Below are 22,411 nucleotides of genomic sequence, written 5' to 3'. Positions count from 1 at the left end.
GTCCTCTCTTCACACCTTTTCAAAATTCTATAAATTTGACACTTTTGCTTCTGCTGAGGCCGCTTTTGGGAGAGAGGTTCTTAAAGCAGTGGTGCCTTCCGTTTGTTCCCTGTCTTGTCCCTCTCTTATCTGTGTATTCTAGCGTGGGTATTGAATCCCATTAGTAATTAGATGATCCGTGGACTTGTGTCATTAGAAAGAAAACAAAATTTATGCTTACCTTATAAATGTATTTATTTCTTGACACGATGAGTCCATGGCCCGCCCTGTTCTTTTTAGATAGGGTGTTGGTATATTATAAACTTCAGACACCTCTGCACCTTGTTACTTCCTTTCTCTCCTTTACTTCGGTCGAATGACTGGGGTGGGAGGGAAGGGAGGTGATATTTAACAGCTTTGCTGTGGTGCTCTTTGCCGCCTCCTGCTGGGCAGGAGTGATATATCTCATTAGTAATTAGATGATCCGTGTACTCATAGTGTCAAGAAAGAAATACATTTATCAAGTAAGCAAAAACATTTTTTTTTTATTTTTTTTTAAAGAAATCATTTTTTAGATTAAAGGACCATTAAATACTGTGAAGTTGCGTAATCAAAAAGTGCATTATAAAAAGACCATACAATTGAACATACTATAAATTTTAAATGAGCAATAGATTTTTCTTTCTTTTTTTTTTTTTCTTCTAATATTTTAAAATTTCCTTTGATTTGCTGGCTCCCCTGTATTATGTGACAGCCACCATCCAATCATTGAATCATGTTTACTATGAACTCTCTTGTTTAGTAGGAGCTGCTGCCTCAACGTGTGCATATGAAAAAAAATTGATAATGGAATTAAATTGGAGGGAAAAATCTGTTCTTTCTGAATCATGAAAGTTAACAGGAAGTGCATGATTGTTTACTACTGAATTCCATTTATAGCAGGGGTGTCAGATGGTATATTCTATTATTCCAAGAGAGTAAATAATTCAAAATTGACTGAATCTGAGGAAGCATATAATTTAAATGGGGATTAGATGTTGTTTTACAACTTTGCCCCTATTTTGACATTATTAATTAAAGTGAAAGTAAATCCTAGTGTTTGTGAAATTCTAGGATTGACCATAGGGACAAATAAAGAAGACTTTCATTCATGAAGTATAAAATACTTCATGCTGAAAGCTCCTTTACTTGTTTCAAGCTTTTGCTGTTCTGAGCTGCTAAGGCAGCCCACGGCTAATCCCTGTTTTGCTAAGAGGTGACGTTTCCACCTCCTTAGCAAATAGCGTGCCGGAAATCCACCTCCACAGGGCGCCAAGCCAGATATACCGCAAGGCTATTGACTAAGAGGTGAAAACGTCACCTTTAGCAAAACAGTGTTCTGCAGAGGGCTGCCTGAGCAGCTCAGAATGGCGAATGCTTGAAACAAAAAAGAGCTTTCAGCAGAAAGTATGTTCTACTTCATGAATGCAAGTCTCCTTTATTTGTTTCAATGGTCAATCCTAGCATTTCACAAACGCTAGGATTGACTTAAGTTTATTCCCTATTGATACAAATCAGAAAGATTAGCAATAATTTGATATTTAAAATTAAGCATAATGTTTACACTTTATTTGTATTTACAACTATTAAAAGAAGCATGAGGATCATGGGTTACACGGAATAAAATGTTTACATTTGCTTTTTAGGATCAATCTCTTGGCAACTGGAGACTAAAGAGGAAAATTGATGAAGAAGAAGAAATTGTTTATAAGTTCACACCTAAATATGTACTGAAAGCAGGCCAGTCTGTAAAGGTAAGTATAGAGGAAAAGGGCTCTTTGAATAATAATAAAATATATATATATATATATATATATATATATATATATATATATATATATATATATATATATATATATATATATATATATATATATATATATATATATATATATATATATATATAAAAAAAACTTTCTAATTTACTTTTATTATCAAAATTGGTTTCTTCTCTTGGTATCTTTTGTTGAAGACTGAATTAAGGTAGTCTCAGGAGCATGCACGTGTCTTTAGTACACTATGGCAGCAGTGTTTACAGCAAATTATATCATTGCTACAAACCATGTTGTAAAACACTGCTGCCATTGTGTACTAACAACTCGTGCACACTCCTGAGCTCTTATGAGCCTGCCTTAATTTACTCTTCAGAAGAAAAATAGGTAGTAGTCAGCGCCAAATGAGGGCACAAAAGCTCACTATAGAATAGCTATCACCTAACAGGATCTTATTATATATAGAACAAGTGAGGGGAGGTATAGGAGCGCCACCAAAATAGGGGCTTAAGTGTGCTATAGAGAGGATACTCAGGCAAATATAGCCAGTATTAGGGTATGTTCAATATGGCTGAATGGAAATAAGTGCAAATCTTCAGTAGGACAAAGTGGAGATGAATGCATAAAGGGTTACTGTATACATATGGGTATGAATGCAAAGTGTCAACACGCTATAATATATATATAAGAAACAATATGAAATGGTTATAAATAACAATAAAATCCAGCATAAAAACTGATTCATATAAAACTAATTTAATCCAACATAAAAACTAATAAAAAACAATAAATATTAATCTGAGCTCAGATATACATAATGGACCTCACAGGGTCCTATGAACCAAATGAGGATATATAGAGGGGACGTCCCAAGAAAAAGAAAACAAATGTCCCAGAGTGAAATAAGAACAAAATAGTCCCAAATGAAAGTCTGATATAAAACAATCCAGGAGTTGGCGATGTTTGGAAAAGGCTTCAGGTCCAGAACTGACCAGGGGCGTTTAGAAATACTTTTAAAAAGAAAAAACAAAATCTAAAAGTTCTAGCTGGGCTAAAAGAAAGTGCTCACCATATTGTCTTGAGAAAGGCCTCTTAGAAGGCCGAAATGTGTCGACTTTGTGACAAACCAGCCTGAGTTTCTACATACATATGGTGAGCACTTTTTCTTTTAGCCCAGCTAGAACTTTTAGTTTTTGTTTTTTCTTTTCACAGGTATTTCTAAACGCATTCATACCCATATGTATACAGTAACTCTTTATGCATTCATCTCCACTTTGTCCTACTGAAGATTTGCACATTTCCATTCAGCCATATTACATACCCTAATACTGGCTATATTTGCCTGAGTATCCTCTCTATAGCACACTTAAGCCCCTACTTTGGTGGCGCTCCTATACCTCCCCTCACTTGTTCTTAATTTACTCTTCAACAAAGGATACAAATAGAACTAAGCTATTTTGATAATAGAATCAAATTGGAATGTTTAAAATTGCTCTATCTAAATCACGAAAGTTTGATTTTACTCTCCATTTTTAAAGGGGAGGAATAAAGTAACTTGTGACTTTGTCCAGTGCAAAAAAATAAATAAAAAATATTGGTTTAATACTGGTAAAATAGTAACATTTCCTTCAAGATGAGTCTCTCATACGTTAAATATTGACCCTTGATGTTTAGGGTGTTATGAGAGCTGTAAATCCATTGTGTTCCTCTTAACGTTGCAGTCAGTGATAGTGTTTCAGTCAAGTACTCAAATAGCACACTGGTAAAATGTATTTTCTTTCCTGTAGATATATGCTGCTGATGCAGGTGTGGCTCACAGCCCTCCGTCTGTTTTGATTTGGAAGAACCAGAGCTCCTGGGGAACAGGCAGCAATATTAGAACCTATCTAGTTAACACTGAGGAAGAGGTAATCATCAATGTGTAATTTCATTTTTAGTAACAGAAGTATTTTCTCTGCAGTATATCATGAGCTTTTAAAAGGGACGTTAAACACTTTGTATTTTAAAATGCTTAACTGTCCATAGTAAAAAAATTGCATTATACTTTATTTCGTCCCCTTTTCCTGTTTAAAGGAATAGTCTAATCAAAATTTAAACTTTTTTATGATTCAGATAGAGCATGCAATTTTAATCTACTTTCTAATTTACTCCTATTATCCATTTTCTTCATTCTCTTGGTATGAGCTAGCTCATTTTTGTCAGCACCTGGGTAGAACTTTCTGATTGGTGTCTTAATGTAGCCACCAATCGGCAAGCCCTACCCAGCTGCTGAGCCAAAAATGGGCCGGCTTCTAAGCTTACATTCAAATAAAGATGCCAAGAGAACAAAGAAAACATTTGATAATAGGAGTAAATTAGAAAGTTGCATGCTCTATCTGAATCATAAAAGTTTCATCTTGACTATACCTTTTTAAGTATGTATATTGTGCATTTTTCAATCCTGGAAATTGAAAGCCCACATGGCAGGCTTATCGTTTTATTCTGAATCCAAACAATGGAGTTTTTGTTGAGACTGGCAAGACCTATCACTTCCACACTAAAGTCTGAATTGGCTTCTCCAAAAAAGGAAAGATGTGGGTGGAGTTTGACCATGGAAAACAATTGCAGCAAAGGTGGTGTTAATCTGATCTGTTCAAATTACATTTACTCTTCTGATAGTAAATTGATTTTAAATCAAAGAAAAAAATATTGTAATTGCAAGGTGTCTATTGCTTTTTTTTTAGATCGGTTATTGAACTTTTTTTTTCTCTTGCTATCTGATCCTTTCATCAGAAGCTACATACTGTGGCTGAATTTATTTAGTGAAAACTGGCCCTTTTTAGAGGCTGGACAACAAATCTAAGGTCTCTGCTGATGTCCCCCTTAAAGGCTGTAAATTCATATCCAATAAAGTTGCTAGCTTGTGTTTTTATTGACGATGATCCTTAAACTGTCTTAAGAAAAAAAGAAAAAAAAAACGTTAGTAATATACTGGTGTACTTGCAGAGTACTGCCATTATTCACTGTCATGGTGCCCAAATAACTTGAATGCATACACCATTTATTTGTTAAACTCTATATAGTCCACACTACAAATCTGTGTAAACAATTGTCTGTTTTCAATAGCACAATGAGCCTGATAAAGGAAGTTAATATTTAAATAGAATTAAATTGTTTAGAAGCCTGTGTGTAATAACCCAATGCGAGATGCTTTTATTAAAAAAGTGTTTGCAGTGAAGTGCTTAATTGCAGGTATACTATTGCGAAATATACATATAGATATATATTCATACAATTTAGTTTAAAGTCCCTTTTAATCTAAGAGTTTGGTGACCCATATTGTTTGGAAAGGTGTCTAGTATTGGATATGCCAGTGCAAGTCTACAAGGTGCCCCTCAATTTTATCATGAATTTAATAATTCACATAACATTATGTTGCAAGACTCTGTAGATGGAAATCTCTGCTTCAGCGGCATGAACATTTTTAGTTTTAAGATTTGTCAGTTTCTGAAATTTTGCAAGTTTAGAGACTGTTGATATAGGTTATAATAACTACTTGCATTTGTTATGAATGGCAAATCCATAGTATCTTAAATCTGTTTTATTAATTTTGTCCCATTATAAAGGTGATTAAATGCCTCAGTGAGTGTCTTGAGGCCGAGTTTGGTAGAAAAGTTATATCTCTATTTTGTGCCAATAGTTCTGTCTTGTTTTTATTTCCTACTTTTCTTTTTAAAGACACAATTAGTCCACGGATCATCTTCATTGCTAATAGGATATTCACCTCCTGGTCAGCAGGAGGAGGCAAAGAGCACCACAGCAGAGCTGTTAAATAGCTCCTCCCTTCCCTCCCACCCCAGTCATTCTCTTTGCCTACGTTAGTGCTAGGAAGAGGTAAAGTTAGGTGTTAGAAAAGATTCTTCAATCAAGAGTTTATTATTTTTAAAGTAGTGAAAGATTGTGCTGCTTTGTTCTAGGGTATAGCCGTAGTCCATATCAGTCTCTTCAGTAGAGCTTTTGGTGGCTTTAGAGCAATAGGAACTGGTGGGACATAACTCTCACTGCGCCTCCTATACATTTAGGCTGCCCTTATCCTGATGGCCTAAGCAAACTTAACTCAGGCTTATTTTCCACAGGGCTATGGGAGGGAGAGGATCTCTTAAACCTACTGGACTGTCCTGCTGTCGGACAGTATTAAAGGTAAGTGCTGACTGTTTATTCTGGGAAAAGTAAACTCAGAGGAAAGTGGGCACTTTAATTTTATCTCTGGATAACATATAAGGCTCAGACAAGGGGCTCTTTATGTTGGGACATCAAGCTCTCTTATTTGGAGGGCATTGGACAGCCATAAGTACAGGCACTGGGGCTGGGAGTTGAGCTCAATTTTTGTTTATGGTGGTTATTTTCCCTAACGGTTTATGTAAAACATTTAAGCTGCTCGGTTAATGAGTTTGTCTGTAACGCTCACGATGGGCGGCGCTATCGGTTTGCGCGCTTCCTAAGTTAACTGCGCAGTATTCAGCCGTTCTATCATTGCATGGACGCCTGCACATTGTGGCACTAAAACCGCATGGTTTCCTACTCATTAAGCAAGCGGTTATAGCGCTATTGTGGTCCTGAACATCCGGATCGTTCCAGCTCTAAAAAAAGTTAAGACCAGGAAGTGAGTCCGTTTGGCAGGTAGGCGCCTCAGCAGAGTTGCTGAGGTGTAAGGGTGTCTGAATTTTACTTTGTTTAGCTGATGGGATACGTTTTTTTCCTATTGAAGTAAAAAAGTTACCTTTTAAAATTTAAAGACACAGTAACTGTTTATGTAATCAAATTTTTTGGAGATTTAAAGTAATTTGATTATCTTATGACCTTTTTTTGAGCACATATTTCTCATGTAGTAAAGTTTTTTAAATTTTAAAGAGACAGTAACGTTTTATTTTTTTTAAAAAAAAAATAAAAAAAAATTGGGGGGGTAAAAGATTTTTCATTACATTGTCATCTTATTGTGCTTTAGTATGGACATAGGAGCCGTGCAAAATGTTACTTGCTCCATGTGTTTGGATGCAAATGTGGAACCATCAATCACTTTCTGTTACTCAGGAGCAAAATTTTTCAAAAGCGGATGTTTCTCAGGAGTAATGACAAGATTCAGGGTATGCCGCAGCTTTCTCCCCAAACGTTCCAAACTTTAATGCCCGCACAAGCAGTGCCCTGTACTTCTGCTCTAGCACCTACTAGAGTTACCTTAAAAGACATAGCTGCGCTTATGTCTTCCACAATTTCTGATGCGTTGTCTGCTTTCCCAATGCTACAAGGCAAACGTAAGAGGAAAGACAAACATGCATCAGTGAGGTTTCTGATGCAATAGTGGCAATCTCGGATGTACCCTCCCAGGGAACTTAGATGGAGGATATTGAGGTTCTATCGGAAGGCGAAATTTCAGATTCGGAGAGTTCATTGCCTTTGACTGATTCAGAGGTTGTATCTTTCAGGTTTAAACTAGAACACCTCTGTCTGCTACTCAGGGAGGTTTAGTTACTTTAGACGATTGATTCCACAGTAGTGGTCGCTCCTGCGAAGTCGAGTAAATTGGACAGATATTTCGAAGTTCCCTCTTACTCAGACGGAGATCCAAGTCGGGATTAAAGCTCTAAAGTTAGCCAATGCTTTTATTACGTACGCTTCTCTGCAAATTACTAAATTGGCAGCTAAGAGTTCAGAGTTCTCTATCCTAGCCCGCAAAGCCTTATGGTTAAAACCTTGGTCTGCGGACGTGTCTTTTAAGTCTAAGCTTCTAGCGATTCCTTACAAGGGGAAGACCTTGTTTGGACCTGGCCTGACGGAAATGATCTCTGATATCACGGGAGGTAAGGGTCATCTCCTCCCTCAGGATAAGAGAAACAAACAAAAAGTACACAGAGTAATTTTTGTTCCTTTTGGAATTTCAAGGGAAATTCTTCCTTTTCCTCCACTAAGCAGGAACTATCTAAACCCACATGGAGACACAACCAGTCTTGGAACAAGGGTAAGCAATCCAAGAAGCCTGCTGTTGAATCTAAAACGGCATGAAGGGCAGGCCCCTGATCTGGGACCGGATCTGGTAGGGGGCAGACTTTCCTTCGTTCAGGCTTGGGTTCGAGACGTTCAATATCCCTGGGCAGTAGAAATAGTGTCTCAGGGATACAAATTGGAGTTCAAAACTTTTCCTCCCAGAGGAAGGTTTCTTCTTTGAAGATTTGCAGACCAGATAAAAAAGGAAGCGTTCTTACATTGTGTAAGAGACCTATCTTCCCTGGGAGTGATTTTTCCCGTTCCAGTACGGGGGCAGGGTTTTTATTCAAATCTGTTGGTTCCCAAAAAGGAGGGGACTTTCAGACCTATCTTAGACCTCAAGAGTCTAAACAAGTTTCTCAGAGTTCCGTCATTCAAGATGGAAACGATTCGTACCATTCTTCCTTTGATCCAAGAGGGTCAATTTATGACGACAGTGGATTTAAAGGATGCATATCTACATGTTTCTATCCACAGAGATCATCACAGGTTCCTGAGGTTTGCTTTTCTAGACCTACACTTCCAGTTCATGGCTCTTCCTTTTGGTCTGGCCACGGCCCCCAGAATTTTCACAAAGGTTCTGGGGTCTCTCCTGGTGGTTCTTAGGCCACGGGGCATTGCGGTGACTCTCTTGGGAACTCTAATTGATTCTATATCTACGAGGATTTTTCTGACAGAAGTCAGGAAATCAAAGATTCTCGATACCTGTCGAGCCCTTCAGTCCACTCCTCGGCCGTCAGTGGCCCAGTGCATGGAAGTAATCGAACTGATAGTGGTGGCAATGGACATCATCCCGCTCGGTACTACCTCAGACCTCTGCAGTTAAACATGCTCAGGCAGTGGAATGGAGATTATGCAGACTTGTCTCCTCGAATAACCCTGGAACAAGAGACGAGGGACTCACTTGGTGGTTGTCTCTGGATCATCTATCCTAGGGAACCTGCTTTGGCAGACCATCCTGGGTGATTGTGACAACAGATGCCAGCCTTTTAGGGTGGGGAGTTGTCGGGGGTTCCCTAAAGGCTCAGGGAGTGTGGACTCAGGCGGAGCCTGTTCTTCCTATAAACATCCTTTAACTATGAGCGATATTCAGTGCTCTTCTGGCCTGACCTCAGCCTCAGCCCAGTTTATCAGATTCCAATCAGACAACATAACTTCAGTGGCTTACATCAATCATCAGGGTCAAGGAGTTCCTTAGCGATGACCGAGGTAACCAAGATAATTCGGTGGGCGGAGTCCCATTCTTGCTATCTGTTGGCGATCCATATCCCAGGGGTGGACAACTGGGAGACGGACTTTCTGGGCAGGCAGACTTTTCATCCGTGAGAGTCGGAACTCCATCCGGAAGTGTTCTCCAGCCTGATTCTCAAATGGGGTCGGCTAGAGTTAGATTTCATGGCATCTCGACAGAATGCCAAGCTCCAGAGATACGGGTCGAGGTCCAGGGACCCCCAGGCGGAACTGATAGATGCTCTGGCGGTTCCTTGGTCCTTCAGCCTTGCATACCTATTTCCTCCGTTTGCGCTTCTTCCTCGGGTCTTTGTCCGAATCAAACAGGAGAGGGAGTCTGTGATTCTTATTGCTCCGGCTGGGCCTTGCAGTATTTGGTATGCAGATCTGGTAGAAATGTCATCTCTGCCACCTTGGAGACTTCCGTTGAGAAAGGACGTTCTAATTCAAGGGCCCTTCCTTCACCGAAATCTAGTTTCTCTGAAGCTGACTGCTTGGAGATTTAATGCTTAATTTTATCCAAGCGGGGGTTTTCTGAATCGGTCATAGAGACCATGATTCAGGCTTGTAAGCCTGTGACTAGAAAAATTTACCATAAAATTTGGCGTAAATACCTTTTATTGGTGTGAATCCAAGGGCTTCTCATGGAGTAGTTAGGATTCCTAGAATTTTGTCCTTTCTCCAAGAGGGTTTGGAGAGAGGTTTATCAACTAGTTCCCTAAAGGGTCAAATCTCGGCCTTATCTATTTTGTTACAAAAACGTCTGGCGGATGGAACAGATTTGCAAGGCTGCAACTTTCAAAATTCTATAAATTTGATACTTTTGCCTCGGCTGAGGCCACTTTTGGTAGAAAGGTTCTTCAAGCAGTGGTGCCTTCCGTTTAGGTTCCCTGTCTTGTTCCTCCCTTATCACCTGTGTACTCTAGCTTTGGTATTGTATCCCATAAGTAATGAAGATGATCCGTGGATTCATCGTGTCTTTAAAAAGAAAAAAAAAATTATGCTTACCTGATAAATTTGTTTTTTTAGACAGGTTGTTAAATATTATAAACTTCAGACACCTCTGCACCTTGGCTTTTCCTTTCTCTTCCTAACTTCGGTCGAATGACTGGAGTGGGAGGGAAGGGAGGAGCTATTTAACAGCTCTGCTGTGGTGCTCTTTGCCTCCTCCTGCTGACCAGGAGGTGAATATCCCATAAGTAATGAAGATGATCCGAGGACTCATCGTGTCTAAAAAGAAACAGATTTATCAGGTAAGCATACATTTTCTTTTTTTACTGCTTTCTTTTCATTGGTGAGGGTTACTATGGTATTTCAAAATGGCTGGATACGGAATAATGCTGACATTTTCCTATCTATCTTGGCTCATGTTAATAAACTGCACCTTTATTCTTTCTAATGGCAGTGAGTCCACAAATTCATTTATTACCTATGGGAGATACTTCACCTGGCCACCAGGTGGAGGCAGACGCCCCCAACAAAGCTTTTCATATTCCCTCCCAATTCCCCTATCTTCCAGTAGTTATTTGCCTTGTTTCATGGAGGTTAGCAGAGAGCTGCTCTGTTGAAGATCCAAGTTTTTTGTTGTTGTCCTTTATGGATTGTTTCTTACAAGAGCGGGCAGGGGAGATGGGAGACATGTAATCCTCTTAGTAGAGTCTTGTCTGTTTGCTACTGGTGGTCATAGGGATGTTCACATGCCTCCAGTTTTCTGAACTATACTCCCTTCCTTCTTACAGACAAATGGTGTTAGTTACGCCAAGTTTTATTCTGTATTGCAGGACCCAGACCGGTTGAAGACTTCAAACTGGTAGGTCCTGGAACACCCCCCCCCCCTATGGTTTGTTGCCTAGAATTGGATCTGTGGTTTGGATATGGGACAAGGAAAGGGTCAAACTTTATTGGTTCATTACTGAGACCCTCTGGTGGAGGTAGACCGTAAAATGGGATATACATCTTTTCATTTGACTCTGAAACTCCCGGTGGGTGTGAGCGGTCATTTTACTTATACTCCCTTAGAAGCGGCACATAATGTCTCCCGCAAGCAAGATTTTATTGAGAATCATTGGGAGATTATTCCTATTAGCTATGGAGGACTCTATATCCAGTCAGGATGATATTGGTCCTGCACCTTTTGATTCAAACAAATCTTTTCTTTATAAATTCAGAACCTGGCCACCAGGAGGAGGCAAAGAAACCCCCGGCAAAGGCTTAAATGCTCCTCCCACTTCCCTCATCCCCCAGTCATTCTTTGCCTTTCGTCCCAGGAGGTTGACAGAGAAGTGTCAGAAATTTACGTTTAGTCTCTTATGGAGGGTAGTACTCTTCGACATGGGACTGGAGTTTTAAGTTGTCCTGTCAGCCTCTCAGTGAGAGCTTGGATGAAAGTTAGATTCCGGAGATACAGGGAGAGTCTTTCTGCGAAACCATCAAGACTAATTTTTAAGAGCTCCATAAGCAATAAACGTTGACGAGTTTCGCTGCCTGCTTTCTTCTCTCAAATCCATGGCAGAGGCGAAGCTACTGTCAGTCACACTTGAAGGGCCGTGTTCCTGTTCCACAGCGTAGATTCCGGTACGATAGTTTCATTTTACTTTCATCGCGATTGTATATTATTGCAAATGTTTTCCCGGGAGGCTACCACCTTGCGGGACTAACTATAACTCAGGGTGTCAGTGAGGCTCCTTTTATATCTTGAAATTAAGGGTTAATATCTCCTGAGGGGGGTTATTGAACAGGTTTTTTTTAATCATGTTTGTGATTCGACCTGCTTATGTGTAGTGTTACTTAGGCTCATGGCCTTGTGGAACATAACGGCCTTGGAAGTGACGCAGCCTTTGTGGTCGGCGTGCTTTTTGACCGGGCGTGGTCACGTTTTTGACTCTCCATTTCCGCATTCTTGACTGTGTGGCGACGGAAATAAATTCTAGTCTGCTGGTGCATAGGAGGTTGTGAGTTCCCATGCCATTGTGGGTGTAAGGTGCCATTTAGAATGTTCTTATTTGGTCCATTTTTTTGTATTCATATCCCAGTTATGGAGCGAAGAATACGACACATGACAGTCAGTTATGTTCTATAGGCAGTTTTAGAGGGCTCAATTCCTCGGAATCAGGAATCAAGGGGCTGCTGAGGCATCCGCCTCTGGGAGTTCTGTCCCTCAAGTGGCGAGTTTCCTACCACTTACTGTTACTACACATGCAGGTGACCCAGATTATGCTTATGCTTCCCTGGAGGGTGGTTTCTTCCCTCCAGATATGGCGGCACGTTTCCGTATTTAAATTCTTAAGACGTTGGCACATCTGCAGCTTCCATATGTGTTCTTAAGATTATGTTCGTGTCCCGTCAACCCTGGTCCCCCAGTCATGTGGTGGCCCTTTCAGCTCTTCGGGGGAGCAACTGGTAGGAGCTCTCAGTCTTCTGCTTTGAATAGCTCCCAGAATTAAATATAAGGGGATGAAGTAATTTTCTTATAGTCTGGTTGAGTATCCTTTTCAATCTGAGCTTGGATGAGCAGGGTTCCGTTGGGCTGGTCCTGCGAGTGTTTGTGTTCTCCTTGGGTGAAAAACCTACGGGTTGCCTTTTCCTTTATTTTAATCCGATTAGGATTACTTTTCTTTGATTTAAAAAGCTCATGTTTTTTATTCCTTCAGGAATTTTTCTTCTGGAATCGATACTCGCGACTTTGTGATCGCACTGGTTACTTTTACGGAAATTTGTTCTTGGGACACGTTTAGTCCTATGTTTGGCGTTTTTTTTTTCTCCCTCCCTGGGGGTGAATATTACGACCTTGTCAGTACTGGCTAGGGCTTTCTTGAGGCCTATGTCAGGCACGTGGCGCCTGTTCTGCCTCTCTGGTCCGGTTTGGGCGCTAAGTGATTGCATTATTATTTTTTATTTTTCTTATCTTGTTTTTACAAGTGTCAGCTATGCATCTGGGAGGATCGGAGAGTCCATGGGGCATGGGGGACTGGTCCAGTCCTCCTCAGCCTTTCGAGCTGGTCGTCTGGGACTCGGAGTTCCAGTGCATCACACTCTGTTGGTTCCGATTCTGTTGGGATTTGAGTGTTTCCTTCCCCGCGTGGGTTGAAGAGTTGGAGGACTTAGGGCCTCCTTGCTGCCTTTATGGGTGGTCTTGCCCTTTAAGGGCTATTAGAATTGTCTGTCTGGACTTGTTCCTTTTGATGACTCTTCCTTCGGGTCGAGATCTCTGACTTTGTCCATTTTCTCCTTGGCGGTTGAGGTTGCCTTATGGGAGCGCCTTGCGGTCTTTCCTACTCTGGGAGTTAGTCGTTCCTTATGAGGAATTATAGGTTAATCTCCTTATCCTGGCTCTGTCTTGGGGTTGTTTCTGGGATTTGGGATGCTATGCATTCTTTTTCCGTGAATGTAGCACTCTGGTTTTATACTCTGAGGAGTTTATGGAGTCTAGCCTTTAACTCACGCTTCGGGTGACTCTGTCCCCGACATTTCCCCCTTAGCTCTTGAGGTTTGGGTGTTGTACACTTGTTGGGCTTAGAATCTTAGCGTTTCTGTCGTGCCTTAGCACCTTTGCTATATAAAAGACAAAACAAAGGGGCGCCTCATGTGTAGTATCAAATAAGCATAAAGCCACAGAAAAAAGCCAAATGGGTACTCACAAGGCTCTTGAGCACACCTATCTGCTTGTAGGGACAGGCTGCAGATTTTATCAGGTGTGACAGCTCACCCACAGAGGATATCAGTCATTAACTGTAGTAGGAAAATAAAACATGAGAAAAGCACCAAATTGTGCAGATCAGCAAAGAATATGGTGTTTGACTTGGCACAAAGAAAGATTGGGTACTCACATATTAGATGAGCACACTTATGTGCTAGTAGGAGCAAGCTGGCATATTATGATAAGGTGTGTCAGCTCACCACCAAGGGACTTTTCCTTAGGATGCAATATCCAAAAGTGGCAGACTTCAGTGTGTTAGGATGTGTTTGATTTGTTTTTCTTAAGCTCATGTCTGATATACTTCTGTTATGGGAACGTTCTTTCTCTGGAACCGATACTTGCGATTTTGTGGTTGCGCGGTCACTTCCATGGAAGTTGTGCCGGCACTTCCACGGAAGTTGCGCACTTTTGGATAAGTTATGTTTTCTAGTTCATTTATTGAACCATCGGATAGATTTTCATTGGTTTCTTTTTTTTTTTTGGGGGGGGGGGGGGGGGGAGACCGATCCTGCAAGGAACTTTGGAGACTGTTTTTTTCCATGCCTGTCCTGAGATTGGTAAGGGAGTGAGCCTCATGCACACTCTTATTTACCTATTCAGTTTAAGGAAGTTTACTATGAAATCTCATCAGATCACAGTAAGAGTTTGACCTCAGCACTGTTGATGCTGATTGGCTGCAGTTCATTTCTTCATTTTTTATTTTTGTATTACCCGCTGCTTGACAGCAGCTGGAGTATAACTTTTTACACAGGACTTACTCTGGTGAGCTGAGGAAATTGTGAGGTAAAATATCTTCCTTTTTTACATAGAGACGCTCAGGTGGTATTTTTTCCTGTCGGCTTTTTACAGTTATACTGCATCAGTGTTAAGTGATTTAGCATATGAGTATTATGTCCCTTTTAAATACAATATCTATGGGCGGAGCTTGCCCGAGCTCCAAAATGGAGTTGTGATTCAGGAGCCCCGGTGTATACAAGCACATCAAAGAGGCAATCTCGAATCCAGCATAAGCTAGCTGACTCTTGGGATTTAAGCACCGGAGTATGGTGAGTGCCAAATGCGAGGCAGAGAGGAGGCTTTAAAGTGCACAGCGAGAGAGAGATCTGCATCTCTTACCGGCCTGAGTCACATGACGCTTAAGTGACTAAGTAAGAATCGGGAGTACACAGCATCTTAGCGATCTCACAACAAGGCTGCAGCCCATCTTCATATAACACAGAGGCAGCGAAAACAAAGGCGAGCAGGTGAGGAGAATATGAGAGCCATGGGAAGATAATAAGGGAGATAAAGGCGCATCGTAGAGAAGGCCATCCACACACTATATAGCTGCGTCACAACTGCAGAGAGACAGATGGGAGACATTCACAATAAGATGAACTTGTCTTGCTAAAAGAGGGACAAATAGTGGCTGAAGGTGAAAGAAGTGGAGAAGAGTAGAGGGGAGATCATACTGACATGTTTAGGAAATATGAGCAGGGTAGGCGCCTGATAAACTACGCCATGCATAAATAATATGTAAACCAGGCACCATAAATAAAATCAGATCTGAGTGCTACTACAGCAGCTACATAACCATAGGTTGTGGTTCTTGTATGCCTGCGATCTCACTCTATTTAGCAATAGGTTTATCACCAATATAAACTGCAGCACTCATTACAGAGGAAAAGCCTTTCCAGGGACAAGGGCACCTACGTTAGCAGTTATCAACTATGCTGGGCTCCCCCCTTCTTTTTTTTCAATCAATTCTATATGTGAACACATACTGAGGTTGGAAAGATGTCAACAAGGAAATTGAACAGACCATAGAAATCCTCATAACCCACAGTTATGGATACTTTCTTGAAATTGTCTAAATTAAACAAACCAATTGAAAAGGCTGACACAGACCAAGAAGAAGATATGGAATCTGACCAGGGCTCACAAATAGGAGACTCTGACCAGACACCAGTGACAAAGGCTGACTTGCAAGAACTGGTCTCAAAGAAAAATATTAATGCCAATTCTGAAAAGTTCTGGAGTACAATTGGTAACTTACATACCTCAGTCACGGCCAGCCTGAAGGATATTAAAAATATTGCAGAAATGGGGAACCGAGTGGAATTGCTGGAAAACACCCAGGACATGCTAAGAGGACAGAACTACAATATCGTCTACACTAACCTCTCACCAACATATTCAAGAGCTCCAGGACAAAATGGAGGATATGGAAAATAGAGGGAGGAGATGCAACTTAAGGCTTAAGGGAATCCCAGAGTCAGTAACAGCAAAGGAACTACCCTCCTACCTACAGCAGCTATTCCACTTTATTTCATGGACGTTATAATTAAATTCTTGAGATTCCCAGACAAGGAAAGAATATTTCAGGCGGCGAGACACAAACCCACGTTTAAATTTCTGGGCAATATAGTCCAGTTTTACCAGGACTCATGTCTGTACTCTACAACAATAAAACCTGTTGCGACCATTCATTACTGAGGAAACGGCAGATCTCATACCGTTGGGGCTTCCCCTTTGCGCTTCATATCACAAGACAATAAGGTGTTCACAATCGGATCGGAGGAAGTCCCGGCGACATGCAAAATACTAGGCCTTGAAGTGCCAGAGATGCCAACATCAAAAGATACCTCTGCACCATCGAGAGAACAAGCTCTACAAAGCCCATCTCAAAAGACGAGATGGACTAGGGTCACCAGGAAAAAATGTAAACCGTGAAATTACACAGATGAAGACTACACAGGGAGAAAGAGATACTGATGAAGTGGGGGCGGGGGGGCGAGACTTTGGAAAAGTATTGTTTCCTTTGTTTCAGGAATTAGAATGATGCTCAGAAACATAGCCCGAGTAGACCCTAAATAGGGGTGGACAATGGTCACTAAAAGGGCATAACAAAATGACTTGGTGTTCATTGCTTTACTTGTAGTAAAATGGTTTGGAAAGAAAATCAATTGCTGTCAATATTAGTTTATAAAAAGGGACTTGAGTACTTGGGTTCAAAACATTTAAGGTGCTTGTATACAGGCGATTAGCAGTAAATTCTTTGTTTAGTATTTTAAATGCATTGTGTGTATGTATATGTATGTATGTGTGTATGTATGTATGTATATGTATATATATATATATATATATATATATATATATATATATATATATATATATATATATATATATATATGTATGTAGTTGTTATTTGTAGTTATATTTACACACTGTTAATATTGTTTATTATGTCACCATTTCAAAATCACACCAAAAGGTCACATGGATTCTGAGAGCAGTAGTAGCTAACGTTAAGGGGATGAGAGACATACGGAAGGACATCAGGAGGGACTCGCATTTCTCATTATTACTAGGAGACTACCATTTTTTTTAATACATATTTAGATTTATCGTGTCTCAGTGGAATATTTGGGACTATATGTATGCATATGCTTATAGGATATTTAAAACCATTCCACTGTATTGATTTCTTTCCCAAATATTAATCTCCTATCGCATAATGTGAGATAGGAGATTTTGTTAAGACACAAAATAAACATTATTCAGTAGGTTACTTGCCACACGTTTATGGGGCACATCGTTCTCCCTGTGCTGCAGTCCTTAGTGATTATCCATTTTTTCAAAAAAACAAACTGCCGTTCACAGGAAAAAATGGAATCCTAACTCCTCCTCCCATTGTCTTCTTCCCCAGGAGCTTCTTTTGAAAAGTTATCATGCACGCCCAACTTGAACGAGCCTTTAGCCTAACGCATGCGCAAAGTGGTATTTTTTTTGATTTCCTACAGAATGCGGTGGGGATCCGTTTTAGTGCTGCACCGGAAGCACTACTTCTAATACCACTGCTAATAACAATATACTCTGATGTTCGGTATAATGGCGTGACTAGTACTGTGCTTAGGGACTGTCAGTATGCTTACAGCATGTGAGTAGAAAATAAGCGTCTCATAACCCAGGTTATTCAACGTAAATACACTGGCTGTGATACTAACGGTATAATAAAGTGTTCACTGTAATAGCGTGACTAACCATATGCTATGGAAACCGTTTATCATAACATGCATTTACAGCATCAGCGTGTCAGCTGCACAAGGTCTGACACAACCCCGGCACTACACATATCAGCTGTAATCAAAACAGTTGGGTATCGAATTGGTTCTTAGTAGTTGTAACAAAAATGCAAGAGTTACCTAAACCCAAACCTGTAGTAAAATAAATTGTAACAATTAGGATAATAACCATGTATTATCGTGTTGCTGTGTAATGTAAGTAATGTAAGTCATCAATCATTCATCAACATTTCTTTGGGGATAATAACATACTCACAGTGACACTGACGGCTGATATATATATTGCCACTGAACCTGTAAAGCAATATTGAGACTTTTAAGTCATATACCGTATGCCTAACCGAGAACGGTTTTATTACCATACTTACAAACCGCTCAGACTTTCAACGTTATCTTAGATTTTTTACTAGGTTTTGATCTGTCTGGGGAGACGTCACAATCAATGAACTTCCAAAGGCAATATGTACCTCTAAAGTGCCCAAGAGCAGATCAGTATCATATATGCTATTTATTATAAAGATGAATGTGAGGGCGCTAAACAGCCAGAATTCAGAGATATAAAAAAATAATAATAGTCGGCAGTGTAGTTTAGGAGCTGCTTTCAGATAATAGTGTGTCTTAGCACCAACAGCACCAAAGAAACAACAGCTCATTTCGGCCCTGCTATCTCTGCCTTGTCTGCTAAAGAAGATATTATGGGTTGTGCCAGACTTAGTTTAGTTGATTTACTTATGTTGCTAATATGTGTTCTGACTAGATAACAGCTCCTGCACGATGGTGACAGTCCCGTCATTACAGCTACCAATCACAGCTAATCCTACACTATTATCTGAAAGCAGCTCCTAAACTACACTGCCGACTATAACCTTTTATATTTTTGTTTTTTAAAATTTTGAGAATACACTTTAAATCTTGAAAAGTGTTTATATAAACAGGATGAACAAAACAAAGGAGTACAAAGGGTCTGTATATGTGGTTCTATATAAGCTTGGGGCCACTTGGTGTACTATTACAATTTATGTGACTCACTGTCACTGTCAATTTATGTGACTCACTGATTTAAAGTGTATTCTCAAAAATTTAAAAAACTAAAATATAAAAGGTTATAGTCGGCAGTGTAGTTTAGGAGCTGCTTTCAGATAATAGTCTGGCACAACCCATAATATCTTCTTTAGCAGACAAGGCAGAGATAGCAGGGCCGAAATGCGCTGTTGTTTCTTTGGTGCTGTTGGTGCTAAGACACACTATTATCTGAAAGCAGCTCCTAAACTACACTGCCGACTATTATTATTTTTTTATATCTCTGAATTCTGGCTGTTTAGCGCCCTCACATTCATCTTTATAATAAATAGCATATATGATACTGATCTGCTCTTGGGCACTTTAGAGGTACATATTGCCTTTGGAAGTTCATTGATTGTGACGTCTCCCCAGACAGATCAAAACCTAGTAAAAAATCTAAGATAACGTTGAAAGTCTGAGCGGTTTGTAAGTATGGTAATAAAACCGTTCTCGGTTAGGCATACGGTATATGACTTAAAAGTCTCAATATTGCTTTACAGGTTCAGTGGCAATATATATATCAGCCGTCAGTGTCACTGTGAGTATGTTATTATCCCCAAAGAAATGTTGATGAATGATTGATGACTTACATTACTTACATTACACAGCAACACGATAATACATGGTTATTATCCTAATTGTTACAATTTATTTTACTACAGGTTTGGGTTTAGGTAACTCTTGCATTTTTGTTACAACTACTAAGAACCAATTCGATACCCAACTGTTTTGATTACAGCTGATATGTGTAGTGCCGGGGTTGTGTCAGACCTTGTGCAGCTGACACGCTGATGCTGTAAATGCATGTTATGATAAACGGTTTCCATAGCATATGGTTAGTCACGCTATTACAGTGAACACTTTATTATACCGTTAGTATCACAGCCAGTGTATTTACGTTGAATAACCTGGGTTATGAGACGCTTATTCTCTACTCACATGCTGTAAGCATACTGACAGTCCCTAAGCACAAACATAAAATTATACGCTGCCATTTATCACCCTACGTTCAGACATTTGAAGTTTTGTTCTTTTGCTAAAACAGTTGTAGGTTTTACTATGACCAGTGCACAATGTCTGTGCTACAAACTGTCTAGTTTCATGATGTATTATACATGGAGGGGGATTTCATACTAAGATAGGAACGAAAGCAAAGAAATCTCATCAGGAAGCCTAGAAGTTGCAGTGACACAAATGTGATAGGATCAGAGACACCCCGGCAAATGTATATAGATTCTATAAATATTCTGGCTCCAGCACATCGTAGCCGAGTTATAGCAACAAAACGTCAGTTTATTTGTAGCACAGACATTGTGCACTGGTCATAGTAAAACCTACAACTGTTTTAGCAAAAGAACAAAACTTCAAATGTCTGAACGTAGGGTGATAAATGGCAGCGTATAATTTTATGTTTAAATTTTTTTTCCCCTTCAGCTGAGATCCTCTCACAGGTCAGCGCTCACTGCCCCATCTTTGATTATGTGCCCCCTGAACTTATTACCCTCTTCATCTCCAACACTGGGGGAAATGCCCCATCCTACATATACCACCTGATGAGTGAGCTCTAATAATAAGAAGAGGTATATAACATGTCACACGTAGCAGGAGCTTACTGTCCCTTTGGTTGTTGTCTGGAAGGAAAGTTCCGCTATCAGTAAATACAAGATCAGCCCGTAAAGGGGGTTAGCTGTTGTATAGATATTTTGGTCTGGTCTCTGTTTTTTTCTTCACCTGGGCTAAATTTGCACTTCAAAGACTTGCTTGGTTATGAAAAAGCTAAGCTAAGGTAACACATCAAAAATATCGCACTAGGATTCACATTTTCTTCTGTCATGTTAAAAGCACATAGTATTAAAAAACTTTCGATCATGTATATGAAAAAAATGTAAACACTATTGTGGAGCTGAAGAACCCCTGTGATATCATCGCCAGAGCAGCTACACAGATTTTAAAACCTGTCATGAGTAGAGTGTGCGCGTCATATTACAAGGGGAAATCACTCTTACCTATATAAACAGCGGTCCGTCACTGAAATAGGAACCTTCTTTCAGTTCCTTTTATTATGAGACTGCTAGTGACTAAAATGAACAAGTGCGCATGCGCAAATGGGCGTGAGCGTCGTGGCCGACACTCATGTCATTTGCTGTTAGAATCAGCCTCCAAATTACGTCAAGTTAGGAGGAGTTAGGAGTCCATTTTGGCTGTGAACGGCAGTTGTTGTTTTTTTAAAAAAATGGATAAACACTGAGGACTGCAGCACAGGGAGAACGATGTCCCCCATAATCGTGTGGCAAGTAACCTATTGGTTAAAGATTATTTTGAGTCTTAACTGTCCCTTTAAGAGAAGAACAGACTTAACCCAATACAAAAGAATCCATGCAAATATTATCTTCCTTCAGGAAACCCACTTTGCTAAATCCCTTATTACCAAGAACTGGGCTAAAGAATATTCACACCACTTTCATTCTGCAACTGAAACTAAGAAAAGGGGGGTTTCAGTATTAATTAATCACTGCAATTCATCCACAAAGACACAGTTTCAGAGAAGGCAGATATCTAATAGTTAAGGGGCAAATTCAGGGGATAGATTTAGTGCTATGCAACATATGTGCTCCAAATGACAATCAAACTATTTTTGCTTCTATTTCCCAATTGCTTACTGGCTGGTCTAAAATGCGTATAATACTAGCAGGGGATTTTAACATAGATCTTCAAAATCTCACAAAAAACCTTTAATACAGAACAAGAAGTATGCCAGACAAAGATCTAAGTTCAAAAGAGTGCTTTACCTTTTGGCCCCGTATACTCTAATAGGTTATTGGAAGTCTTTATATGGGACTACATCAGATACCACATATTACTCAACAGCACATAACAGTTATTCTAAATTGGATTACATACTTACTAGCCAAATTCTCCAGCCACTTATTAGATCAGTTGATATTCATGCGTGCGTATGGTTAGACCATTCGATCACGCAACTGCCATTGGGGGAATTGCGGGATCCTAGTAGAGTAAGAGCCTGGACGTATGACCCCTCATGCTTAAAGAACCCCACGACAAAAACAAAGCTACTGAAAGCCATAGGGGAATACTGGCAGATTAATCTGAATACTATCCGCAATCCATCGCTGGTCTGGGCCACTCACAAAGCAGTTGTTAGAGGGCTTCTCATTAAAGAAAAGGCCATTTATAATAAAAAAAACAAATGCACATTTCTTTCATGTAATTGGCAAGAGTCCATGAGCTAGTGACGTATGGGATATACAATCCTACCAGGAGGGGCAAAGTTTCCCAAACCTCAAAATGCCTATAAATAAACCCCTCACCACACCCACAATTCAGTTTTACAAACTTTGCCTCCTATGGAGGTGGTGAAGTAAGTTTGTGCTAAGATTTCTACGTTGATATGTGCTTCTCAGCATTTTGAAGCCCGATTCCTTTGAGTACAGTGATTGTCAGAGGGATGTGAAGGGAGTATCACCTATTGAATGCAACGGTTTTCCTCACAGGAGATCTATTTCATAGGTTCTCTGTTATCGGTCGTA

General features: G+C 40.0%; 1 protein-coding gene across 1 annotated transcript in view; it reads left to right on the top strand.

Annotated features, from left to right (window-relative positions):
* LMNB2 (lamin B2) overlaps positions 1 to 22,411 on the top strand; it is a 94,917-nt gene that overhangs the window by 56,245 nt on the left and 16,261 nt on the right. The window contains exons 9-10 of the mRNA XM_053703028.1: positions 1,665 to 1,772; positions 3,578 to 3,697. Coding sequence (XP_053559003.1) covers positions 1,665 to 1,772; positions 3,578 to 3,697 — 228 coding nt within the window. The remainder of the gene's footprint in view (positions 1 to 1,664; positions 1,773 to 3,577; positions 3,698 to 22,411) is intronic.

Source organism: Bombina bombina, chromosome 2 (genome assembly GCF_027579735.1).
Source record: "Bombina bombina isolate aBomBom1 chromosome 2, aBomBom1.pri, whole genome shotgun sequence".
NCBI classification, from domain to species: domain Eukaryota; kingdom Metazoa; phylum Chordata; class Amphibia; order Anura; family Bombinatoridae; genus Bombina; species Bombina bombina.
This window is presented reverse-complemented; position numbering and strand designations above follow the sequence as displayed.